Source organism: Sorex fumeus, unplaced genomic scaffold, assembly GCF_029834395.1.
Source record: "Sorex fumeus unplaced genomic scaffold, SorFum_2.1 ptg000024l, whole genome shotgun sequence".
In the NCBI taxonomy this organism is placed as follows: domain Eukaryota; kingdom Metazoa; phylum Chordata; class Mammalia; order Eulipotyphla; family Soricidae; genus Sorex; species Sorex fumeus.
The window spans coordinates 13,973,993-13,999,097 of NW_026606081.1; the positions used below are offsets into that span (position 1 = coordinate 13,973,993).

General features: G+C 46.8%; 1 protein-coding gene across 4 annotated transcripts in view; it reads left to right on the plus strand.

Annotated features, from left to right (window-relative positions):
* DLC1 (DLC1 Rho GTPase activating protein) overlaps window positions 1-25,105 on the plus strand; it is a 461,166-nt gene that overhangs the window by 402,687 nt on the left and 33,374 nt on the right. For 2 of the 4 annotated variants that reach the window (XM_056113856.1, XM_056113857.1), the window contains one exon: window positions 24,574-24,645. In XM_056113856.1, coding sequence (XP_055969831.1) covers window positions 24,574-24,645 — 72 coding nt within the window. Of the gene's footprint in view, window positions 1-8,445; window positions 8,807-8,925; window positions 8,984-24,573; window positions 24,646-25,105 lie in introns of those variants that run through there. The other 2 variants (XM_056113858.1, XM_056113859.1) reach the window with 2 other exon arrangements.

The window sequence follows — 25,105 nt, forward strand, 5'->3', positions numbered from 1 at the left end:
ATGCAAGAAATAAAGGACACGTCCCACTAAAATATCAGGGACAGATGTATAGTTCTTTTTTTTTTTTAATGTAGGAGTACTGCTATTTATTCAGCCACTGATTAGGCTGATTGAATTGTGCATGAACTCCACCTTACTTTTTTCCCCCCGTTTTTTATAATTTTATTTCTTGAATCACCTTGAGAGCAGTTACAAAGCTTTCAGGTTTAAGTCTCCATCATACAATGAAACACCCGTACCTTCACCAGTGCCCATTATCCACAACCAAAATCCCCTGTATACCCCCATCCCACACCCTACGCCCACCTGTAGTGCAGATGATTTCCAAATTACTCTCTCTATACTTTAATTACATTCAACATTTCGACACCACATTCACCATTATTATTTGGGATTTGACCCCAACACTCAGATCTGCTGAAAAGACAACAGTAGATAATTTGTTTTCTAATGCTTGTTATGAATAACACGATGTCACGTGGCTGCAGTAGTGGCCGTGCAATTTTGAAAATCTGAAATTTTAACAATTAAATCTGGAGGGATTTCTTGCCAAAACCTGCTGGGTTACGAGATTTGTTCTTGAGTCTCTGGGATCATGGCCATTAAGCAGCTTGATCAGGAGCCAGAGAGGCCGTTCGTGGGGGGTGACTCGGGGTCTCGTGGGGACGGGGAGGAAAGGGCCGGCTCCACCCCCATCCCATGAGGTCCCGCGTGTCTCATCACTGCGGGCCCAAACCTGACTGTCCAGTGGCCTCTGGCAGATGGCAGCCACCCAGCCACCAAGGGGGAGCAGGTGGAGAGACAACACCCTTTCCTCCCTGGGGTGGCCTGACAACAGTAACCTACTGCGCGGTCCAGACGCATTTCTGCCAAAAGCCTCTGGGTTTCAAGATTTATTTCTGAGTCTCTGGGATAATGGCCAATAAGCAGCTGGATGAGGAGCCAGAGAGGCCGTTTGTGGGTGGCGACTCAGGGTCTCATTGGGATGGGGAGGAAAGGGCCAGCTCCACCACCACCCCATGAGGCCCCATGTGTCTCGTCACTGAGGGCTCAAACCTGACTGGCCTCTGGAGGATGGCAGCCACCAGGCCACCAGGGGTAATAGGCCAAGGCACGATACCTATTCCTACCTGGGGTGGCCCAGCACCGGTAACGTACTGCAGGGACTGGAGGCATTTTTGCCAAAAGCCACTGGGTTTCAAGATTTGTTTTGAGTGTCTGGGATCGTGGCTGTTAAGTAGCTTGATCAGGAGCCAGAGAGGCCGTTTGTGGACAGCAACTCATGGTCTCATTGAGACGGAGAGGAGAGGGTCGGCTCCACCCCCATCCCAGGAGGCCCCCCTGCGTGTCTCATCACTGCGGGCCCAAACCTGACTGTCCAGTAGCCTCTGGAGGATGACGGTCACTAGGCTGCCAGGGGGAACAGGCCAAGACACAAAATTTATTCCCACCTGGGGTGGCCCAGCACCGGTAACCTACTGCAGGGACTGGACGCATTTCTGCCAAAGGCTGTTGGGTTTCAAGATTTGTTTCTGAGTCTCCGGGATCACGGCTGTTAAGTAGCTTGATCAGGAGCCAGAGAGGCCATTCGTGGGTGGCGACTCGGGGTCTCATTGGGACGGGGAGGAAAGGGCTGGCTCCACCCCCATCCCATGTGGTCCTGCATGTCTCATCACTACGGGCCCAAACCTGTCCAGTGGCCTCTGGAGGATGATGGCCACCAGGCCACCAGGGGGAACAGGCCAAGGCACCAAACCTAGTCCCACCTGGGGTGGCCCAGTGCTGGTAGCCTACTACAGGGATCGGACACATTTCTGCCAAAAACCGTTGGGTTTCGAGATTTGTTTCTGAGTCTCTGGGATCATGGCCATTAAGCAGTTCAGTCAGGAACCAGAGAGGCCATGCCTCCAATTATATAGCTGAGCCAGAGGTGGTTTGTGGGTGTGGCTCCCACATACCTAACTTTTGGCCGTTTACTTCCTTGGTAAACTTTGTCCCAAGTTTTTGGGGTCTGGCCAAAGGCACAGCAGCAATTTTGGGGTATCTGGAAGTCTGAAGGCGCCATCAGGCTGCTGATGCACTCGCCTCACAGGTACAGATTGACCAGCTGGCGGCACCATACCCCCTAGATGTGTAGTTCTTTCCAAAATTCCAAACATAAATTGTTCAACACAGCGGTAAGGCGTTTGCCTTGCACGCAGCCAACATGGCCGACCCGAGTTCGATTCCTCTGCCACTCTCGGAGAGCCCGGCAAGCTACCGAGAGTATTTCGCCTGCACGGCAGTGCCTGGCAAGCTACCCGTGATGTATTTGATGTGCCAAACACAGTAACAACAAGTCTCACGATGGAGACGTTACTGGGCCCGCTGGAGCAAATCGATGAACAACGGGAGGACCGTGACCGTAAAAATTGTTCAAAATTTATAGAAAAAAAAGTCTTAGCTAGAGTGCTAGTTTAGGTAAATTTTAATGTTCAGGGGGAAGAGGGTTAGGCCACACCCAGCAATGCTCAGAGGAATTACTCTACACATGGGAATTACACCTGGCAGTGCTCAGGGGACCACATGGGGTGCTGGAGATCGAACCTGGGTTAGCAGGTCAGTCATGTGTAAGCCAAGCACCCTATAACCCTATGTGCTGTACTGTTTGTTGTTCTGGCCCCAGCCCTCGGTAAATTTTAAAGACAGATTTTTTCCCCTAGTCTCTCTCTCTCTCTCTCTCTCTCTCTCTCTCTCTCTCTCTCTCTCTCTCTCTCTCTCTCTCTCCCTCCCCCCGTCCTCTTTCTCTCCAACTCGCCTCACCCTCTCTGCCTCCCTATCTTCTCTCTCTCTCTCTCTCTCTCTCTCTCTCTCTCTCTCTCTCTCTGTTTTTTGGGGCTAGTGGTGCTCAGGGCTCTGCACTCAGGGATTATACCTGGTGGTAACCAAGGAACCAAGTGGGGTTCCAGGAATTGAACCCAGGTAAGTCATGTGCAACGCAAATGCCCTACCCACTGTACTGTCACTCCATTCCCTGTTTTCTCCTTCCCCCCCATTCAATACGCAGGGCATCAGACTGGCAAGCTCCCCGTGACGTATTTGATATGCCGGACACAGTAACAACAAAGTCTCCAATGGAGATGTTACTGGACCTGCTCGAGCAAATCGATGATCAACGGGAGGGCCTTTACTTAAACATCTATAAAAAGAATAAATACCAGTTAGGGTAAATAAATACCAGTTAGGGCCTTTAGGGTAAATGGTGGAGAAAGAATTCTCACTTGGGTCACTGAGAGTAAACGTAAATTAATCTTTTAAGAGCATGCATCAAATTTCTAATTTAATGATTACTCTTAAATGAACAGCTTAAAATTATTTTTTAAAATTTTCTGTTGTCCAATCTTTTCAACCATTACAAATAAAAATTATTTTCTGCTCTAATTTCACAATACTCTGTTGAAAACAAATTATATTACAACATTTTCCAAGCACAGGAGTCTTTTAGTTCCTGTGGGAGAGAAATAAATTTCCAGAGAGATGACTTGGCTCAGATCACTAGAGCAGAGGTTTAAACTCATTGCCCTGGAGCTAAATGAAATCCAAAATTGAAATGACTTGGAATGGATTTAGATTTTTATAATTGGTTGCCAGCTTCTAAAACTTGGGAGGTTTGATGTCAGAGATCAGGAGGTTTGATTCTAAGGCTCTTGAAGAAAATTTTAAGTCCAGACAGCAGAGTTGCTGTATTAACACATGCTAACAAAGAGGTGAGTCTCACTGGTAGAGGCTACCATCTGTGGGGTGCCCTGAGTTTCTCTGATCTCACCATCCCGGTTTTTAATCACAGGCATCACCTGGTGAGTGATTTGCATTTTGGTAGTTTTAAACCACAGTCTAGTGGGAAATGCAAAAATATGTCTTTTGACTTCATCAGTGATGTCTCATAGCAAGTGTTGCATAGTGTAGACCTAGAGAGAAATCTCTTACTCATGAAGTTTTCTGTCACACTCAAGAGTTTTGTGATAATTATTTCCTTGATCAAACTCCAGTTGAATGTGTGAACATCCAAAGAGACAGGATTTGAGTACCCTAAGAAGAGCTTCCAAGAGACAGGCACTCAAACTGAGAAGAATATAGCAGCAAATAAACAGCTCAGATGTTTTGTCAAATCTCCCATTTATTTATTTATTTATTTATTTATGATTCTTGGGTCACATGCTCAGAGCTTCTGGCTCTGCACTCAGAAATTATTCCTGGTGGAGCTTGGAGACCATATAGGATCATTTCCTGGTCTGCTTCATGCAAAGCAAGTGCCCTACCAGCTGCTGTACTATTACACCTACCCTCTTGCTCTTTTTAAAAAATCTGCCATTTGGGCCAGAGCAGTGAGTAGGGAGCTTGCTTTGTTTGCAGCTGTTTGAGTTCAATCCCCAGGATCCCATATGGTCCAAGAACACAGAGCCACTAGTAAGACCTGGGCACCTCCAGTGGTGGCCCAAAAACAAAACAGAAATTTTAATAAATGCTCTTTCATTGAGAACAAATAGTTATCACCACCAACAGTGACAATGCCCAATGTAATTTGTGATGATTTTTTCACTCTCATATAAGGAAAAGGGTTTAGAGAACCATAGACTACTAATGAAGGTAGGAGACTACATTAATTCTCCTCTTAGAGTTCAGAGTTTTGATTCCCAATCTACAGAAGGCCGATCAGCTGGCAAGCCCACGGTAATGATGCCGGGCTGTGATACGCAAATGAAATCTTAAGTAATGAGGAAGGTTCTATGACAAGGAAAGACTGAGCTGCCCTGGGGACCTTCTTTCATCTGGTAAAGGACCAACCGCTGTTTGTTGACACTCTTAATGACTTTTTCACTCCTTCTTTTCCCCAGTTTGTAAAGGCCCCTCCGATTCACAAAGGTTAAAGTCAAGGTCTTGTTTTGTTTTGTTTTAATCTTCTCACGGAGAGTTATTTAAATAGAAATTGCATGTCTTTGTTTGATGTGTCTACTTTGTACTCTATAATGCTAATAACTAACATTGAGTGTTTATTATGTGCTTTGCATGGGTGTATTATCCTATTCTATCCTCATAAACACAACGTGAAGCACGCACTATTTAATGCCCTCCTTTAAAGGTGAAGAAACTGAAGTTTGAGAAGCCAAATAATGTGATTATCACTCAGCTAATGTGTCCTGCTCCAAAAGTCCTGCTCTCAATCACTCTTCAAAAGGTAGCATGCCCATTCCTAGCAGGAGTAGGAATTCCAACTATGGAAACTGGGCTTTGACTCAGCACACAGGCTGCGTCAATAAATCAAATGGAAGAAGATGAGATTCAGAGAAGGCCAAATGCAAGCCAGTGCATCACCAAGGAAAATGTTTTTGGAATTATTAGTATTATTAGCCGGGAAATACACATAACACAAACCTCCAGAGAGATGCAATAAAATTAGAGAAGATCCAGAGAACATCAAAATCAAGGAGAAAGGAATGGGGCTTGAGTAACAAGTGACAAAAACGATTAGCATTCTTGAGAGATGAATACTTACTGGAAGGGGGGTGTGCCAGGTTTGCGCTGCCAACTCCCTACAACCCTCATTAAATTAAAATACAATGTTTACTGCTAATAGTAAACACTGAGGGCCTTTTCTGAAAATTGAAGTGCTTTGGAGAAGATACTTAGAGTGTCTGTTGTTTTCTAAAGTTTGAATTGTCGGTATATTTAGGAGAAGTATCCCTTTTGTCAAGGTTTGGAGTCCATACTGGGTAGCCCTGATGATCCTTTTGAATGCAAACCTGATTAGGAGATATCATCTTCCATTCAAATGTCTACTTCCTGTTTATCACATTGAATATAAGACAATCCTTAAGTTTGTCTTAATGAATCAAAGTTTGTTACAGGGAACCAAACGTGCTTGCCCTAACTTTTTCAGTCATTCTTTGAAATCACACCCCCACCCCCCAACCCCACCCCTACTCCTCCCTTTGCTGGCAGTTGTGGTTTTCAACAGTTGTCCCAGTGCCCGGACTCCAGAGGGTCTCCCCTTTTGCCTCTCTTCTTGGGCTATGTGAGGTCCCCACTTCCTCCTCCACCTTCATAGTGCCTGCTTGCTGCTTCCACCAGACTAAACGGCCTGGACAGCAGTGGTCCCCTCTGTGCTGATTTACCTTTGCATCCCCCAGAGTTGTAAGTGTGCAGACAATAGCCCTTGAACTACCAGCTAAAGAAAGGAACCAAAGGGCCTCTTAACCTCTCTGCCCGGGCTCCACAGAGCTGAATTGGGGTTTGGGCAAATTAGAACTGCATTAGTCAAGTTTTCATTTTGTTTTTGAAAGATGAATGAAAAGAAAGCCTGTGTTTGTAAACTAAAACTTGGCTATGAAATTTGTTTGTTTGTAGGGGGGTGATTGATAGGTGGTGAGCAAGAGGGTGAAGCTGGGCCTTACCCAGCTGTGCTCAGGACTTACTCCTGGCTCTGTGCTCAGAGATCACTCCTGGAAGTGCTCAGAGGATTGTATGTGGTGCCCAGGGAACCATAGGCAATGCCAGAGATCAAGCCAGGCTGGCAGCATACAAGGAGTGCCTTACCTCCCTGGACTCTCTCTCTCCATCCCCAAATTCATAATTTTCCCTTAGAATTAAGAGTATCGAAATTCTCCCATTGTTTTTATTTATTTTTAGTTTGGGGGCTATACCCAGCTGTGTTCAGGGATCATTTCTGGCAGATTCCAGGAACCACGCGTGGGATGCTGGAGGTGGAACTCCAGTAGACCTAGTGAAAGGCAAGCGCACTACCTGCCATACTATTGCTCAGGCCTCTGAATTCTCCCATTGTCTCGTATTCCTTTTAAAAGCAGATTTTTGAGCACCCCATATAGTCCCCCTAGCACTACCAGGAGTGATTCCTGAGTGCAGAGCCAGGAGTAACCCCTGAACACTGCCCCGTGTCACCCAAAAACAAAAAATCAGCTCCCACATCCGCTCCTTGGCTTCTTGCTTCACTGAAACCACTGCTTTACTTACTTATATTGTTGATTGGACATTTTTCCGGTCAGGAAGTAGTCTCCAGAAAGGAAGAGATGTTTGTTACTTGGATTTTTGTTTGTGTGACTTACATTTTGCTTTGTCTCCAGAGCCTGAAACAGTGCTTTGTCAAATAAAATGCCATCAGTATTTGTCGAATGAATGGGTTTACAATTATTGGTTTTTTTGCCCAGGGGTAGTAGGCAGAAAGCATCAATTAGTCTCAGGGAATTTTTTTTTTTAATGAAACTACAGCCTGGATTTTTTTTTTTTCAATCTGAATGAGATTGTTGGGCCAGAGCTGTTGTACACTGGGTCGGCTGCTTGCCGTGTACGTGACAGACCAGTGTGGGTCTCTGGCACTACTTTGGGTCCCCTAAACCCTTCCAGAAGAGATCTCAGAGAACAGACCCAGGAATAAACCCGAAGCATCGCTGGGTGCGCCCTTCAATATAGCCCCCGCCAAAAAAAATCTCAATGGGATTGTGTATTCAGTTGTGCTCTTTAAACTGACACCGCTTATAATATCAGGGACTCAAAAGAATCACCAGGTGTTGGTAAAATGCAGATTCTCCCCCACAGAGATTCTAAGTGCAAAGTTTGCTGCAGTCCCTCAAGTTTCCGGTGCTGCTGTGTTACGGACAGGGTTTAAAAGAATAGTAGCCAGCAGTAGAATCAAAACGCGCTGCGTAAAAAAACTCAGTCCCGCTCTACAACTATGTTAATTGCCTCCATTCTTTCTGTACTCACTTGGGCTTTAGTGATGAATATTGAGGACCCAAGGGATAGGGACATCTCCCCATATTACAGAACAAGAAACGGATTCATTCCTAACTCCGCGCTTTTTCTGCGTTCCCGCCGTCCCCACGAGAATTGGGGGGGAGAGGGGAGAGGGGAAGGAGTTACTTTCTTTCTTTTTTTTTTTTTAAGTGTACAAAACTACCAAAAGGATAGAATGGGAGAAATAGTACGCTGTGTAAGGTGCTTGCCTTGCACGCAGCCGGCTCAGGTTCTATCTCAGGCACTACATATGGACCCCTGAGTCTAGCCTGGAGTGATCACTGAGCTCAAAATCAGGACTAAATCCCGAGCACCGCCGCCGGATGTGGCCCCCAACCCCCCACCCCGCCAAATAAAAAAAAAAAAAAAAAAAGGAAAATGCGCGCTTTTCCGAGGGCTGGTCTGGATCTCCCCAGCAAGTAAAAGCATCTGGCTTGGTACAAGCGGCCGTTGCTCGTCCCTGAGGCCAGCAGTTGGAGACTTTTAGGCGCTCCCAGCTGCAGACCCGGGGGCGGGAGGAAAACATTCCAATCGCGGGGCGCGGGGCTCGGGGCGGGACGTGGTCTGAGGACCGCCCGAGGCGGCGGGGGGCGGGGCGGGGAGCCGGGACAGGCCGGAGGCGGCGGCCGCGGGCCGGGGGCGGAGACTCTGCCCTGGGCGGGCCCTGCGGGAGGGCGCGGCTGGCGCGGCGCGCCGGGGATCGCGCTGCAGTGGCCGTGCGAGGACGCTTCGCTGCTGCCCGGGCCATGGCCGGACTTCCCAGCCGCCGGAGCCACGGCTTCCCGGGGGCCCGTCCCGCGCCGTGAGCGCCGGCCCTTGGCGGCCTCTCCCAGCGCGCTCTTTCGGGGGCCCCCGTGGGGAGGGGCGCGGAGAGGCGCGCAGGATGCGCTGAGCACCCCCGGGGCGCGCGTCCCGGCGCTGGAGCCGCGCTGCCTCGGGCTGCCTCGACTTACCCGCCGCCGCCGCTGCCCACCGCACTGGATGTGCAGAGAGAAGCCGGACACCATGATCCTAACACGTAAGCTAGACTCGTGCCTGGCCGCTCGGGCGGCCGCGGGAGCCAGCTGCGCAGGGGTCCCGCCGCGGAGGAAATGTCACCCCGCCTGGTCAAGTCGGTGCCTGCCGTTCTGGGCTTTTGAGGCGCTTGGCGAGGAGTCTGGGGGCCGCGTCGCCCGAGCCCCTTGCAGTGGAGGAGGTGGAGTGGGGGAAGAGAAGGGCCAGAGGATGGGGAGGGGGGTTGGCGTCCCCGGGGATGCCTCCCGGCTGCCGGGGTTGTGTAGGGGCTGGCGCTTCCCGGGGACCGGGCAGCGCGCGGCGGGGTCCGGGGCTGGAGTGGAGGCCGGGCAGGGGTGCCAGCGCAACTAACGCCGTGCACCCCATCTGGGCGCCCCGCCGGGCCTGGGGGCGCTGAGCCGGCGGGGGGCGCGCAGGGCCCGAGAGCTGCTGCTCGGCCGCGCTGCCGTTCTGGCTCTAAACCTCGGCATCTGGGCTGTGGCTCCGAGGAGCGATGTCGCCTGGCCCTGGTCTCTCTCCTTGGAGCACCACTCCGGGCCTGGTTCCTGCTGACCTTCACCCAAACCAGCCCCGCGCCCGCCTCTGCGTCTATTTTGTTAGGAACGTTAATGACCCGGGGACGCTTGGTCGGCTGTGACCCATTTGGACTTAGTTCCTGATGGTTGAAGTTGCTGGAAAGAAAATCCACCAAGTTGCGGGGGGCCGGGGGAAGAAGGGTGGGGAGTTGTCTTAGCTTGAAACCGTTCAGAAAAAAAAAAATTTTTTTTCCCCCTAAGTATTTTAAATGTTGGAAAATAAGACGCATTCGGGAAAAGTCTCGCTTTGGCGACTGCTGGTCCAGGGAGAATGTTGAGACTTTGCCAGATCCCCCTGCCCCCCGGGGCTTGCTCTTGAGGGGCGCCTGGCTCTAAAAGGCCGTCTGTGTCTGTGCGTATTGAGGCTTTGGGTCCGGTTTCCCGAAAATGTCCCTGGGAGATGCCCACGCCCTTGGCCCGCAGCGGAGGCGCCGCGCGTCCCGGGGCCGGCGAGAGGAAGGAAGCGCCCCCGCCGGACCCTCCTTCCCCCCCACCCCCGTGCTCTGGGGTGACGTCCTTTTGGAGCAGTGCCCCACTGCGCCCCTGATCCCACCTCCGACGTCACGGGCCGAGGCTTTGATCTTTGCCGGGAGTTACACCCCTGCCCGCTGCAGACCGACCCTGCCACGTGTTCATTTTCGCCGTGGGGCGCCCAGCCCCCCTGGTGCGAGGGCACCGGAGACCGCCCTGGGTGAAGCCGGCGGGGTCGGAATCCCGGCGTCTGTGGCTTCCAAATTGGCCGAATCTAGGAAGAGTCACGACCTCTCGGGCCGGCCTCCTCTGCAGCTAGTGGGGTCGTAACCGGATTTACTGCGAGGGCAGGTTGAGGATCAAAAGGAGCTCTCCCAGATGCCGGGCGGTGTCTCGAGACAGAGCGTTCCCCAAATGGACCAGGTTGTGCTCAAAGCTGTAGAAGGAAACCCGCTTAGATTCGCATCCTGGACAAGGAAACTTGCCTTTACCTTCGCTTTGAGTGAGTCTTTTTTTGCCCCCGATCTGATGAACCTAGGGTTTGCGGCTCGAGATTGCCGAAGCTCTATCAGCTGTTGCTGCTAAGGTGGAGGAATGCAGCCTGGGCACAGCCATCCGTCGGAGAAAGATTCCTCACGGTGGCATAGATGACGCAGTTGGGTAGAAAGAAAATAAAAATCACAGCTTTGGAGCAGGCAGAATAGAGAGTCTCAAATTACAACCCCCCACCCCCACCCCCCAACTGTTTGCTGAAGGGATGAGGAAAAATAATAGCCCGGCAGAACTCCGAATGTAAATCTCTCAGCAGTTCCAAGAGGTTGACTAATTCAGCATCCATCTGGATTGCAGGCTGGTCCTCGGAGGAGATCATTTGCACGTGTGGAATTACTGGACACACCAAGTGCCATCTTGGCTGGCCCACTGCAGCAGATGGTGGAGGGGGGCTCTCTAAGTCTCTGGCCCCTTTTTAATGGAAGAGCTAAAGTCCCAGGGAAGGAGTGTCAAATAGTTAGCAGATGTGCATTCAGAAGTGATTTCGAATCTTTTTTCTGAGAAAATGTTGGAGATCTCGTGTATTTTATCGTGGCATGCCAGGTGGACAGCATGGCCCTAACTGGATTTTTTTTTTTTCATTAGCACTACCGTTCAGAGTTTACAATGAGGTTCGGAGTTTAGAATGAAGCACAACAGACTGACTTTCCCAGCTGGTTTTAAAAGTGTGCTTCTGACAAGAGCAGATTTTATTTCAGTTCACGTTGACACGGACACAAAGCAGCCTCAAAGCTCAAGAGGAGGCTGACTTATTTCCCCCAACTCCAGCCTTTGCTAGGGTAGACAAGAAACATGGTTTCCATAACATCGATCATTTAAGGTCCCAGTTGTAAATCTTTGATGAGAAACACCACTTACTCCTTCAAGAGTGAGTAGGTAGAACAGTTAAGCAGTTAACTATGGCTAATTGAAAGCACTGTTTCAAGCTCTGACACACTGGACAAATCAAAAGACTTTACCTATAGATCTGGGGCAAAGGTGAGAGGTCAGTAGCCCTTTAACCTAAAGGACATTTTTTTTGGTCTGGGATTTTGCTGTTTTTCTATACTGTATTTCAAAGAAAAGATTAACGGTGTTTAAGTATTAGAGGGGATGTTTCAGTGCTTCCGGGATAATTAAAAAAAAAATCTCTTATGATTTAAGCAAGTTACTACATCTGATGTGAGTGGAAACTGTATCTGGTACTTGAACTTTTAGTTGTTGGATTGTTTTGTGTGGAGCATGACGTCGCTGTGGAGTCCTCAATGAGCCATGCCTTCCAGTTAGAGACTTGCTGGGATTCCAAGAATGGTTTCAAATGCAAAAAATAAGTTTCCTTAGTTGCCCCTTTGGAGATTTACCTGTGATGCAATGTTCAAGGGATGATGTGTTTTTATGCCAAAGGTGGTTAAATCATGAATTTTGAGAATATTCAAGCCAGGGTAACATGGTCCAGAAGAATGGGGTATCAAGAGTATGGCGGGTGAATTGGACTCTTCTTTTGAAGAGAGGCCTGTGCTGGACAGGATGGTCCAGTATTGTAAACACGAGTTTCTCATGCTTCATTCTTCTTCCTAGCAACAGGAAGACGGAAATGAGGCCATGCAAAAGAAAAAAGAGAGAGAGAGACCCTACAGGGCTCCAGACAATACTTGACCCAACCCTGGACAGCCAGAAGATTTGTAAAAGTAAAAATAACTTCAGATGTTTCCCCTTCCTCCCTGGATATTGCCAAATAACTAAAGGCTGACTTCTCGATGTTTTAGAACCTCAGAGCAAAAGCTGGCCCCAATATCTTAAGTGCATGGAAGCTCACATGCCATGCTGCTGTGACTCTCATAAAGCAGACCTGGGCAGAAAGGAGATTTTCATTTTCAGTGTTTGCATAGTACAACGATTAGAATGATAGGAGCAGACAGAATTTTGTTTCTAAAAATAGTCATTCCTCGGAGGTTCTCTTGAGTTTAATTGAGTTATTCTAAAATGCTTAGGCATTGTGGGGCTAACAATGCAAAGAAATTATCCAGATAGTCTGTAATACATTTGGGTCATAAAAAATTTTCCCACGCAGGGGCCAGATAGATAGTACAGTGGGTAGGGCCCTCTGCCTTGCAATGCAGCCAACCCGGGTTCAATCCCTTGGCACCCAATATGATCCCGAGGTCTGCCAGGAGTGGTTTCTCAACACAGAGTCAGGAGTAAGCCCTGAGCACCTCCAGGTATGGCCCCCAAACAAAAATATTCTCCCTCACTTAATGGTCAAAGGTGAATGAATGCGCTCCCATGAAGTGTGAGTATCGAGGAACCGTATCCCAAATAGCCCAGTCCCGGGTTCCTCCTGGCCTTGGCTGTGTGGCATTCAGAAGGAAAAGTGCTTTTTCTGAAGCTGACTTTCACATCCCTCTTTATTTTGGACTCTGTGGCCCTGGACTTAAGAGAAGTTCAGAAACTTGAAGGGTAAATCCCTTCTGTAGGAAAGGCAGCCCTAGAGGGGTAAAACATTTCACTGGAACCCGTGTTCTCTTTTAGCTCCTGATTAGTTTGAAATCTAGTTACTGTGAGAGGGGTAAGATTCCCATCTGAGAAAAGCTCTTCCTGTCTCCGTAATTTTCCTTCTGGGACCCAGTGTTATTGTTAGGGATTATCGAGATCCGTGATAAGGCATAGGGAGGAGGCCTGCTGGGGTTCTTTAATTAGGTCTATTCGGTCATAACATTTTTTCCCAAAAGGTCTTCCCGCCTGGCCATCATAATTCCTGGTGGACAGGAAGAAAGCCTTGCTTATTTAGCTCACACATTTTTTTTTCTTTTTGGGTCACACCCGGTGATACACAGGGGTTACTCCTGGCTCTGCACTCAGGAGTTACTCCTGGCGGTGTTCAGGGGACCATATGGGTTGCTGGGAATCAAACCCAGGTCGGCTGCGTGCAAGGCAAACACCCTACCCACTGTGCTATCTCTCCAGCCCCTAGCTCACGCATTTTAATAGTGTCTCTCAAGTGACCGTCAACGTTGACAAGTTCTTATCCAAGATCCAGATTTTTGCCAGGTTGCAATAATATATAGAAATGCAAGTATATCATGATGTTTGATTTCTTTACCACCATCGATTTTCTGCACAACTCCACAAGGCTGGTTTTATACATTTTACAGATGAGGAATTGGAGATCTGGGAGACTTAAATACCCCATATTTCTGTGTGGGCAAAGCAAGGATTTCTACAGTGTGTGATTGTAGAGTCTGTTAATTCATGGAGATAATATTTGGTGTCCGCACTGTCTTCTCGGGGGTCCAAAATTGGCAAAGTAGCGATTCTGTGTCCCCTCCAAGACTAGGTACTCTGTCTGTCTCTCTTATGCCAATCTTAGCTAGACCATTTTCTAGCTTCTATTTTCTTTCTTGTTTTTCTTTTGATGGTGGTAGGGGCAAGGTTTGGCCACACCCAGCGATGCTCAGGGCTTACTCCTGATAGGCCCGTGGGACCTCATATGGAGTGCCAGGAATCCAACCCAGGTTGACCATGGGCTAGGTGAGCACTTTGCCCGCTATACTATCACTCTCCGGCCCCCTCTGTTTCCTACTGTATGGAATAATGCATTCTTCAGTGAGAGTTTTAAAATTACTTGCCCTAGGAAGATTTTTTTCCAGGTGTTACCCAAAGCACGTGAATTGCATTGCCTGTTCACTAGAAAAATACAGTGAAATACTGTACTAGGGCGAAATAGTAGAGATATAAGGCACTTGCCTTGCATGTGGCCAGCCAACCCAGGTTTGATCCCTGGCACCAGATATGATCCCCTGAGTACCACCAGGAATAAGCCCTGAGCATAGCTGTGTGGCCCAAAAACTAAAGGCAAAACAGCAAAGGAATTAATTTCTCCCAATCATTCGTACTTTATTTTCTTAATCTTAACTGTGGATGACACGGACTTTCATAGTGGCAGGGTATTTTGCTTTTCCATTCATGCACATCTCTACTCCTTGGCCTTTTTGAGTCCTACTCCCTTTGGCCCCAGGAGAAAAATCAAAAGGGACCGGACCTGGAGGCTGAGGTCAGGGAAGTCTCAGAAGCCACTTCACCTCCCATTCACATTTTGTTCTTGTCCCTGCCCCACCTTGGAGTGTCCTGTGGAGAGGACTCGGGCCACTTCCTGCCACTTGTCAGAAAGGCGCCTTCCTTCTCACCAAGTCCCAGAGGATGTCTGAGGGACAAAGTTTTCCACACCCTGAGCTTGTAGAGATTCCCAGACTACCGCCTGGAGGAAGCTGGCGAGGAAGGGACCTTCCTTAAAGGTAAAGTGACCAATGGCCCCTGAACCCCCTGAGCCACACCCTGTGTCACTCTTGGGCAACAGTGTCAGTAGCAGATGCCGGAGTTTTAAGATCCCCTTCATCTCTTGAAGTGACAAAGCCAGCCAGTTGCAAGGGACAGGCTCCACATACTCCACAAAGTCACAGGGGACTCCTGGACATACAGTGTGTCTGTGTGCGTTTCTGAGAGTCATTTCATGGGAAATTCCAGAACAGTGCAAAGGCAGCCCGGAAAAACGTGGCATTGCCTCTGCCCTAGCAAGGGGCCAAGAGGCCTGGAAATACAGACTTGTCAAGGTCCTTTGTCAGTTGACTGAACTATGAACCTCTTCTTGCTCCAGATGGCAAAGAAAAAAACAGGAATAGTAGCAAAATGAGGAGCTCTCTGGATCCATACAAAAAATGTCTGTTAGAAAGCCAGAAATATTCCTAAACAAATACACATACCTAAATGTGATTCTGACCCTTCTCTGAGGTGTGTTTGAGAAACCAGGTATCAAGCAGTTTGGGTTAGAATAATTCTTTCCCTCACTCAGAGACAGTAATAGTCTTCCTGCTCACCCTCTTCCCTCCCCCCCCCACCCGTTCTGCTCCCGGACCCCCTACAAAACTGAGAAGTCAAATTGAATAGTATTTCCTGTTTGAGGTTAAACAAAGGAATAGCTAGAGGAGGTTTATATTATATTATAATTATTAACCAGTTTCTGGTGTGTTTGCATGTTCATTGGTCTTTGATAAAACATTTTGAAATTTTGTTTTATTTCGTAGTTTCTTTTTTTCTTCTCTGTCGGAATGGGCTCAAATCAGAGTGAACTTTCTTTAGAAATCCTCGCTGTTCCCTTGGTTTGTAAGCTATCTGTAGCACTACAGTTTGTCCAGTATTTCCTATTTCCTGTGCTGTAGTTGAAGGATTTAGGGGAAAGGCCAAAGGGGGCGGTGGGTGGGGGCTGGGGGGGTGGAGGCAGGCTGCGAGCTTTGCTAATGTCTGTAAAAGAAAGAACTGAAGTGCCCGCCAACTTGAATGACTGAGATGGGAGAGAGTATGTGCTTCAGATTTGTTGCAGGTGTTTTGTCTTGAAGGATAAGTTTAAAGGATAGTAATAGATAGTAATAGTACATTGTGTATGGAGCTTCCCCGGCACCACATATGGTCCCCCAAGCCCTGCCTGGAGTAAAACCTGGGCGCTGCTGGGTGTAGCCTCAAAGCCAGGGAAAAAAATGGATTATGTCATTTTAATGACATCTGCTTTGCTTTACCAAAAAATGAGACTCAAAAACACAGACCCTCCTAAACATCCTTTGGCATTGTCTTCTTAATCTATGCAGTTGTCATCTTTAACATAGTATTTTAAGGGCTTTTTCCATTTTCCCCCCCAAGATACCTGGTTGAAAAGTATCCACATTTGACACAAAATTGTATGTGTGTAAACCAAAGGTTTCCCATCCCGCCTCAGGTTGAGGGAAGCAGAAAGCTGTGATGATGTGGTGACCATTTCCTTGACCATTTATTTTCATTTTATTTGGCTTCTTTGTGCTGGGCAATTAGTGCCATCTCTGCGTTTTCTGTTCCTGGAAATCGATGCCGTGGCGCATCTGGGGAGTGCGCAGGGTCCCACTGTCTGGCAGAGGCTGGCTGCGATCAATACTGATTCTGAGCTTTGTTTAGTTTGCTTCCCTCCAGACCTGCTTGCTGCTTTGCCTTTTCCTGGTCAGTGGGGCAAAACGTATTTTGCAAATGTTTGAACCAAAGGCTCCTCCAAGGGAATTTCAGTTGATTGAATTTCCTCCCCAGAGGTGCTCCCTTCCCTCCTCCCCCCCATCCCAGCCAATCCCAGGTATACTGGCTCACAGGGAGTGTCTCTTGGGGTTCTCTTCTTTCAGGGAAAGATCCTTTATTAAGTTGTTAGCACATCCCTGGGCAAGATGGTCCTTTTCTCCCCTTTATATTATTTCTAGGAATGTTCCTTACTAGAAAGCAACATACCTTTCTCCAAACCTGAAGCAGGAGAGGGTGAGAGACAGCTGGAAAACTCCCCCTAGACTTAAAGTTCTTACCAATGCAGTCTGGTGGCTGACAGTATGGAGCATATGGAAGGTGTTCCACCCTAGCCTGGCCAGAGCCTTAGGCAAATTACCTGACCTCTGAGCCGGTTTCCTCCTTTGCCAAGAGAAAATGTAAAGTCCATGATGCATTTCAGTACCCAGTTTACTGATGCCCCTCGAAACAGCTAAGCTGTTTGCTTAAAACAAAAAACATCGAAGATCAACAAGCAAATGGGAAATCTTGAGTGCTGTCAAAGGGTTTTCTTCCCATCATGAGTAATTTTACTTAATTTAGTGGGATAGGCCACACCCAGGGATGCTCAGAGTTACTCCTGGTTCTGTGCTCAGGAATCACTCCTGGCAGTGCTTGGGGGGGGGCAGGGGGAGGGAGGGAATATATGTGGTGCCAGGGCCCCCCACATGCAAGCTAAACACTTCAACTCCTGTATTATCTTTTTTAGCTCCTAAAGATTAATTGCACTTGGAGGACCTTAAAAATATATAACTTAAGCAAAAAACATTTAAGAATTGTTTTAGCTCTCTATAATAAAGACCTACATTTCCGTGGACAATTTTTTTTAAATTGATTCATTAAGAAGTTATAAATCTCAACAGTCAATTTCAATTTACACAAAAAGTTGGGGAGCTCAGGGCAGTTACCATTGATTGGCTTTGCTGCGGGTGGGCAGGAAATTCACCTTAGGAATGGAGCCTAGTGTAATGGTCATTTCAGTGAGAAGTGGAAATGGCCTTAGAGGAAATCTCAGGGTCAGAAATGTAGGGAATTTACAAAGCCTGTGGCAATATGAGGTTTAAAGAGGAGGAAACAAACAGGTCCAAAGAGGTTATCTTTGGAGTTACTTAACAAAGCGATGGATTCTTCCCTGAACCTGTTTTCCTGGCTTGGTGATACTTTGACCCCTTTTTGGGTGATGGATTATTAGGGGTTTGGGACACCTGATGCAAAACTGTTTTACACCTGAGGAAATAATGGTGAAATCATCGAGCCACCAGATTCAGGAGGGTGTAAGTTTATGGAGAAACCTCTTGTTTGCAGTAACTCAGACCTGCGTCCTCCGTCTCTGCACACATCTCCTTTCTCTGTCTCCTTCACGCCTCTTCCTGGTACCGTGTTGAGGGGGCACGTGACAGGGGAGCATAAAATCTGGGCCCCAGCTCTTGTCCCCAGCAAGGCCCCTGCTCTCCCACCTCCAGTTTGTGTTTGTCTCTGTGTCACATCTTTTCCCTGTTCTGAGGCCTTCCCCTTCTTCCCTTTCTTCTTATACTTACAGTGAGGGGGCCACATGCTTGATTGTCATGATCACACTCTTAGTTGCGGGGCCCAGGGTCATGCAAAGTGAAAGTGCTTAGGCCCGGGAAGAGTGTTCTCTCACTTGGTTGCAATGTGATCCTGTATGTTGTTATTGTCCTGTTGTTGTGTTGTTTCTGGGGGATAGAATTCAACTCTAGGCCTCCAGCCTGCAAGATTAGATCTCTCCTGCCAGTTTGCTCAGCCCCACCCTTCCCTTTTGTGTCTTTTGGGGGGGAGGGGCTCCACCTAGCATTGCTGGGGGGCACTCAGGTGCTGAGATTGAACCGAGGCTCCTCCCACATTTTTTTGCTTCAGCCCTTTGAGCTCTGTCTGCAGCCCTCCCTTAAAAATGAAAAAAAAAAAATTTTGACAAAGCAGCTCTGCAAGGGAGAATCCTGTATCTCATACTGGTCACTGGTAAGTTAACACACGACAACATGGCATTTTAGAAATAGGAAAATGTCAGGTGGCATAATTCTAAGTGTTCAGTCAAACTTTTTTGTTTTCTGTGTGTGTGTCTGTGTGGGTGCGCGCCTGTGTATACACGTACATATTGCGCGTGCATTAACGGGTTACACTGTAAACCGTATTTCTTAGTTTGGATACTGGTCAAAAAAAATTAAGAACACTTCACAAGAATAAAAATCATGTCTGTGACGTATTGATTTCTATAATCCTTATTGATCATCTGCTTTATGGGTCACTCTTGTTCATGCTTGGGGCACATCAGTAAACTAGGTAAAGGGCTTTTCTATTTCTCTGTTATAGAAATGGAGGTCGGGGGCAATGTAGATCAGTGGTAGAATGATTGCCAGGCTCATGCGAGGCCCTGGATTGATCCCCAGCACCACACAAAGAGAAACGTGCCGGTGGAGTTTCCAGAGACGATAAACCCTCAGCAAACAGAAGAAATGTTTGGAAAGAAGAGAAAATAAAGTCTAGGTCACTTAGTCAGGGACTGTGGGGGCCTGCAACAGTTGTTAGGCCAGTGCCTTTGTTCTTTGAAATGGGGGCTTCCTGAACAAGGATCGCATGGAGCCCAGCAAACCTTTGGGTGTTAGAATAGCCCTTCACTGTGAATTCGCCAACGACTCTGCTTTTGTGCCCTCCCTGCGCTGGAGAAGGGAGTGTGTCTTGGACCCTGCACTCAGCGGACAGTACACCTGGGAGACTAAGAAATAAGGATTGAGTGAAGGAGGCACTGAAGGATGTTGAGCTTATATGTATGACTTTCTAGGACGTTCTGAGGGACAGCTCAAATGTCAAGCAACCATAGGCTTAGAAAGGCATAGAAGTTGACCTCAGCAGCCTCCTCCTGGTCTTTTTCAGAATACACATGGCAGATGTTTAGAATTTTTTGAGGCACCTGAGGGTAGGAATGCTACTTGTTGCTAGTTGAAATCTATGCTGTGATTAGATAATATTCACATTTAATAAATGTTCATCTTGGAGATAATCTGCTGATAACCAGTCTTTGGCAGTTTTGTCTTCAGCATTTTGTTTTCACCAAACTTCAAAAACAGGCTTTTGGTTCCAGTCGGTTTGAAGAAAGAATAGTACTGTGCGCTTCCAATGTAAAAAAAAAAACCAAAAAACAGTGTTGGTACAAGTGAATTAAGGAGCTTGGGTCGTGGGGAGAGATAGCTCAAAGTGATGAGGAGTACCGCTGGGGAGTAGCAATGGGTATGGCCCAGCACCCCTCCAAAAAAAAAAAATACTAATGATAGATACTCCTTACCCAGACTGATGGGTGAGGTGGCCAGGGTTATCTATTGAACAGGGGAGACAGCAGATTAAGAGACAGAGGCACAAAAGAGCAAGGTGCATCCAAGAACCCTTGGAGTCAGGAAGACTGAAGCAAAGCTTGCATTTGGATACCTGCCAGGAGCTGGGTGCACAGACAAGGGCCAGATTCTGAAGGGCGAGGGGTTTGGGTTGTATCTGAAGGGCTTCAGAGTCACTGAAATTATAAGCAGAAGCATAACAGGATTAATTGTGTATTTGAAAACGAACCAGAAAACAAGCCCCATTGGCCTGTGAGCATCACAGGAAGGGCGGGGCTTATCAGGGGCTGCCTCTTGGGAGGCAGGTAGGAGGCTTAGGAGGCCAGGCTAATAATATTAGCGTTCCGCTGCGGATTCTCGGGCCTTGCCACTTTAGTTTACTTTAAACTTGATTTTTTTTTTTTTTACTGTCCACAGACTCTTCCCAAACTGAAAAGATCTGAATTCCTACAAGTGGGGGGTGATGTTAGCCCCCAGGGGGGTATAGATTCTCTACTAGGGCTGAGACATCCTTCTGCCACATCTCAGAAGACGAAACTCGGCAGCAGAGTCTTCCGTCAAGGAATCTGTGTGGCCGGGGATGATGTTTTGGGAATTCGTCATCCATAACATGGGGATTCATGTTAGTTTGGATCAGAATATCAGAAGGCACAGTACAGCAAGGAGAGCGCTCGCCTCCTGTTCGATCCCCAGCCCCACATATGATCCCCTGAGCATGGCAGGGTACCGCCAAACAACAAAATGAAAAAGAAAGGAAAATCCTATCTTGACTGCCAAAAAATTGAGCTTTCCTTGGAGTCTCTGGGGCATCTAAGGAATCTGCAGAGTGCCTGGATTTTCTTAGCTGCCTCTAAATGCTTAGACTTTTATTTAAGAGAAGGTTAGTGTCACATTCTTCCAAGTCCTGATTTTGGTTGCGGGTTCTCCAAGAAAGCAGAGGGCCTAAGGACGGATACAGGAAGGAGTCTTGTCCTGCTGTTACCCAACTGTTGTTGCTCAAATGCCTGAGTGATGAGCCTGTGCAGCCCCCTGAGGACAGACTGGGGAAATTTCGGTGAAAGTCGCTGTTGGGGGGTCAGGGGGAGACAGGGGCATCCCATGATGCCAGGAAATGTGCAAATATGGCCTAATGGTTCCCAGCCCCACAAAAAAGGGTCCCCTGGCCCTCGTTCATCTAATACAACTAACCACTAAAGCTGTTTCCAATAAAAAAAAATTCCTGTTTTCTCCTCAACACATTTGTTTGCTGCGAGAAAATTCAGTTATTAGAGTTTCATATTGCCATTGTATTTTTAGTTTCTGATAGCTCCCTCTGCCCAGTGGGAATGATTTTTAAAAATCCTCCATCAGTTTTCACACTAGCATTCTTAATTCTAAAGGGGGGAGGGGGCATCCTGTTTAGATCAAGGCCTTGTAAATTTGCCTTGGGCAGTTAAAGCAACTGAAGCAATGTACCCAGTGCAGAACTTTACTGTTTTGAATGTGCATTGTTACGCCCAGGCATATACACTCAGATTTGGTTTGGACTGACTTTTTTTGTGAGATTCAAAACTGACAGTTTTGCTCAGGACTGACTTCTGACTCCCTGCTCCGGGATTAAACAGGGAGTCAGCTGCACGCAAGGCAAGCACGTTATCCCCTCTACTATGTCTCTCCTGCTTCTGTATATAGATATTTTAAGGAAGAAGGGGATTTCCCCTTTCCTGGGTCTTAGTTCCCTCTCCCATGAGGTCTATTGAATGTAGAGAAAGCTGATTTTTATCAAGAGATGGCAGTGTCTTCTTTGGTCTCACCTGTAGATTGCCAGTAACGTTAGTAATCGTGTGAAGATCCAATGTGAAGAGTAAGTGAACCCGTATTAGTGCTTGGATGGGGCCTCGCGTTTAGTGAGGACTTACTGAAAGTTCCCTACTTATGGGTGAGCCATGAGGTAGAAGTCCACTGGGGATGGGACCTGAAGGACAAGTGAAACTTGTCTTGGTGGCTAGAGGAGAGCACCTGACATTTAGGGAGTGTGTGGCCACATCCGGGGAGAAAAGCTTCACATTCACTTTAGCAAGGAACTGCCACATTCACTCAGGTCTTGTGGAAAACCTTTGGCAAACCCCAAAGACGTTTGGAGATGTTCTAGGCAGCAGAACTCAGTGAAGTTTGTGAGGTGACGCAAGTCAGAACTGAAACGCAGGGAGTTGGGGGAGCCAAGGTGGAGTCAGTCTCAGAAGTGATGAGAGAACTGGAGTTTTGATTAGGAGATAAGAATGAAAACTATGGCTTGGCTTGGGGTGAAACTAGGGAGGAGCCTGGTATTCTCTAGGTGGGATCTAGACGTTGGTTTATTTCATGTTAACTAAAATGAAAACTTTTTTTTTTTCCTAATCAGTCCTTATATTGGGTTGCTAGCATTTGCTCTTGATCTGTTGATAATTGGAAAAGAGTGGGAAAGACGTCTTCAGCTCTCCCATTTATCAGATAGCAGTGACAATTGCCTGGGAACAGCTAATTCTGATTTCTGCAGAAATAGGTTACGGTCTTATTTCTGTGCCGTCCGTTTTTGTGAATAGGCTTTTTAAAAAGTTACACATTCATCAGGGCTGGAGTGATAGCACAATGAGTAGGGAATTTGCCTTGCATGCGGCCGGTCGGCTGACCCGAGTTCAATTCCTCCACTCCTCTCAGAGAGCCTGGCCAGCTACCGAGAGTATCTCGCCCACATGGCAAAGCCTGGCAAGCTACCCATGATGTATTCGATATGCCAAACATATTGACAAGTCTCACAGTGTCACTGGGCCCGCTCGAGCAAATCGATGAACAATGGAAGGACAGTGCTACAGTGGATATTTTATTTTTTTAGTGATGTTAAAATGAATGAGACATTTAAATAGTTCCGGAACCCCTGTGACTTCACATGGGTAATAGATGGGAAAGTATTTTGTAACTTGTAAAATGTTATATAAGTAAATGTAGATATTGTTTAGAAGAATTATATCTTGCAACTTTCGTGCCTCTTGGTTTGAAGCCATTTTAATAAGAAAATTGGGAATGTGCTCTAGTAGTGATAAACTCTGAAGATTGTGTGTGTGAGAGAGACAGACAGACAGACACAGACTGGGGTGTGGGTTTGAGACAGATAGACAGACTGGGGTGTGTGTGTGTGTGTGTGTGTGTGTGTGTGTGTGTGTGTGAGAGAGAGAGAGAGAGAGAGAGACAGAGACAGAGAGAAAGAGACTGGGGCGTAGGTATATGTGTTTGCAATCTTACCACTGACTAAATGGTGCCATATCTGTAGTTAGTAAGGATGGGCAATGAGACTTCTACTTTCTCACTAAATAAAATAATAACAGTCATCTTTAAAACATTTTTTACGGTCTATATTCCGTGTCCAGCAAATTTTTTTTTAAAGAGATCTAACCCTTAAGGTTTTTTTTTTTTATATCGATAGCTATCTCTAAGCAAGGACTAGGAAGTTAGACAAGTAATTTCCTCATGCCTTAAAATAAAATGTTGCCCTTATAGGTTTTTCATGTGATGTAGATTTTCTAGGAAATATTTATTAATAACATTTTCTGATTTCTTTGTGAAGCAAAATATAGATGTAAATATAGGAGGAACCTTTATGTGGACAGTTCTCTATAGTCTTTAATTCATTGTTGTCCTTTTACACCTTCTTGTTACTTGGTCTTCTGTCCCCAAATTGAGTCCTGAAGTGTGTTTAATGATTCCACTTTCGTGACAGCAGTGAAAGATTCTTGAAGCAAAGTTTTATTTTCACACTCTGTGCCTAGTGTGGAGTAACTCATCAAAAGATAACAGATCAATTTTCCTTGGCGTGCTGAAAAGGACCTTCCCACTTGGTTTAATAAAGTTGAGTGTCCTTAATAGTCTTTCCTTTAATGACCCAAGAACTCATGTGGAAAGTGTTTGGACACCATAAAGTGACTGGACAGAAATCAGCGATGTATACTACTCTTGATAGGACCATCCATCCATCTGCCACCTAGCTTGGGGGAGAGATGCTTAATGGTGAGCATTTGAATGTGGACCAAGTTCAGCCATGCTGGGAGGCTTATAAATCAAGGCCGGGCCCTCCAGTGCTAAGTAGCCTAATGGCTTGAGGAAGGTGGGAAGAGCAGTGAAAGAATATTCTCTGTGTAAACAGAGACACTAATTAATGTGCTCCGACCCTCCTCTGTGAGTCGTTTTAAGGGACTTGTAAGTCTGTGCATGAGTGAGTTTGAACACAGTGTGCCCCTTACCCGCGGCCTTTCGGTTTCTCATTCTAGCTGCAAATTGTTAACTGCAAGGAGGTAGAAGCTTTATTAGGCGTTTCCGCCTGCCAGGATTGTGGGGTTAATGACCTTAGTGCCCTCAGTCTGACCAGCACCCCATCCCAGTGGGTGTCAGAAGTGTGTCCCTTTGTGTAGGTTCCTTCCAGGGTGTCTAATGTATTTAGTGACCTTTTGTTGGCTAGCCTGACTGCCTTCAAATTAGTTTTTTAGATTTCTCTTCAACCCAGAGGCAGCACATGGCCACTTAACTGCTAGAACTTTTTTTTTTAAGAAAAGCAGATAATTTTTTTTTTAAGAATGAAAAGATGTCCCCAAATTTAAACGTTAGCTTACTTTTTTTTTGACCGTTTGCAGCATGCGCATATGTTGCTTATGTAACAAAATCAGAGTTTAATGATTAAGATGCACTGTACTAAGGGGCTAACAATCTTGTTTCTTTTTTCTTCTGTTCTCTTCTAGAAATTGAAGCCAAAGAAGCTTGTGATTGGCTCCGGGCAACAGGCTTCCCTCAGTATGCACAGCTTTATGAAGGTAAGCTGGAGCACCTTTGTTTTCATGCCGTAGTCCTAACCTTCATTCTTGGTGACTATTAACCGGATCCGTTTTCAGAAATTTCAGTGTTTATTTTAATATTTCGTTAGTAATACATGACAGAGCAAGTCCCTAGGACCCCCCACTGCACAGAAGCTCCACCCCAAGCCACTGCCTTCAGCCCTCTGCCACCCTGTGATAGGAACCATCATCCTGAAACCTGTTTCTCAAAGCTGTCTTTGCCTTTTCAAGAGAGCATTGTGTGTAATCAATCTTGTAGGGTTTAGTGTTTTACTATGTTATCTTTACTATAGTGTTAATTATAATGTCCTTTATGCTGTGTGTCCCATAGCTAATGGATTCGGCTGTAGGATGTCCCCTTGTGTGGCTGTATCACAATGTATTCTTTTCCACACACTTATTAGTTTTGTTTGCTTGTGTAAACTGTATTCTCAAGAAC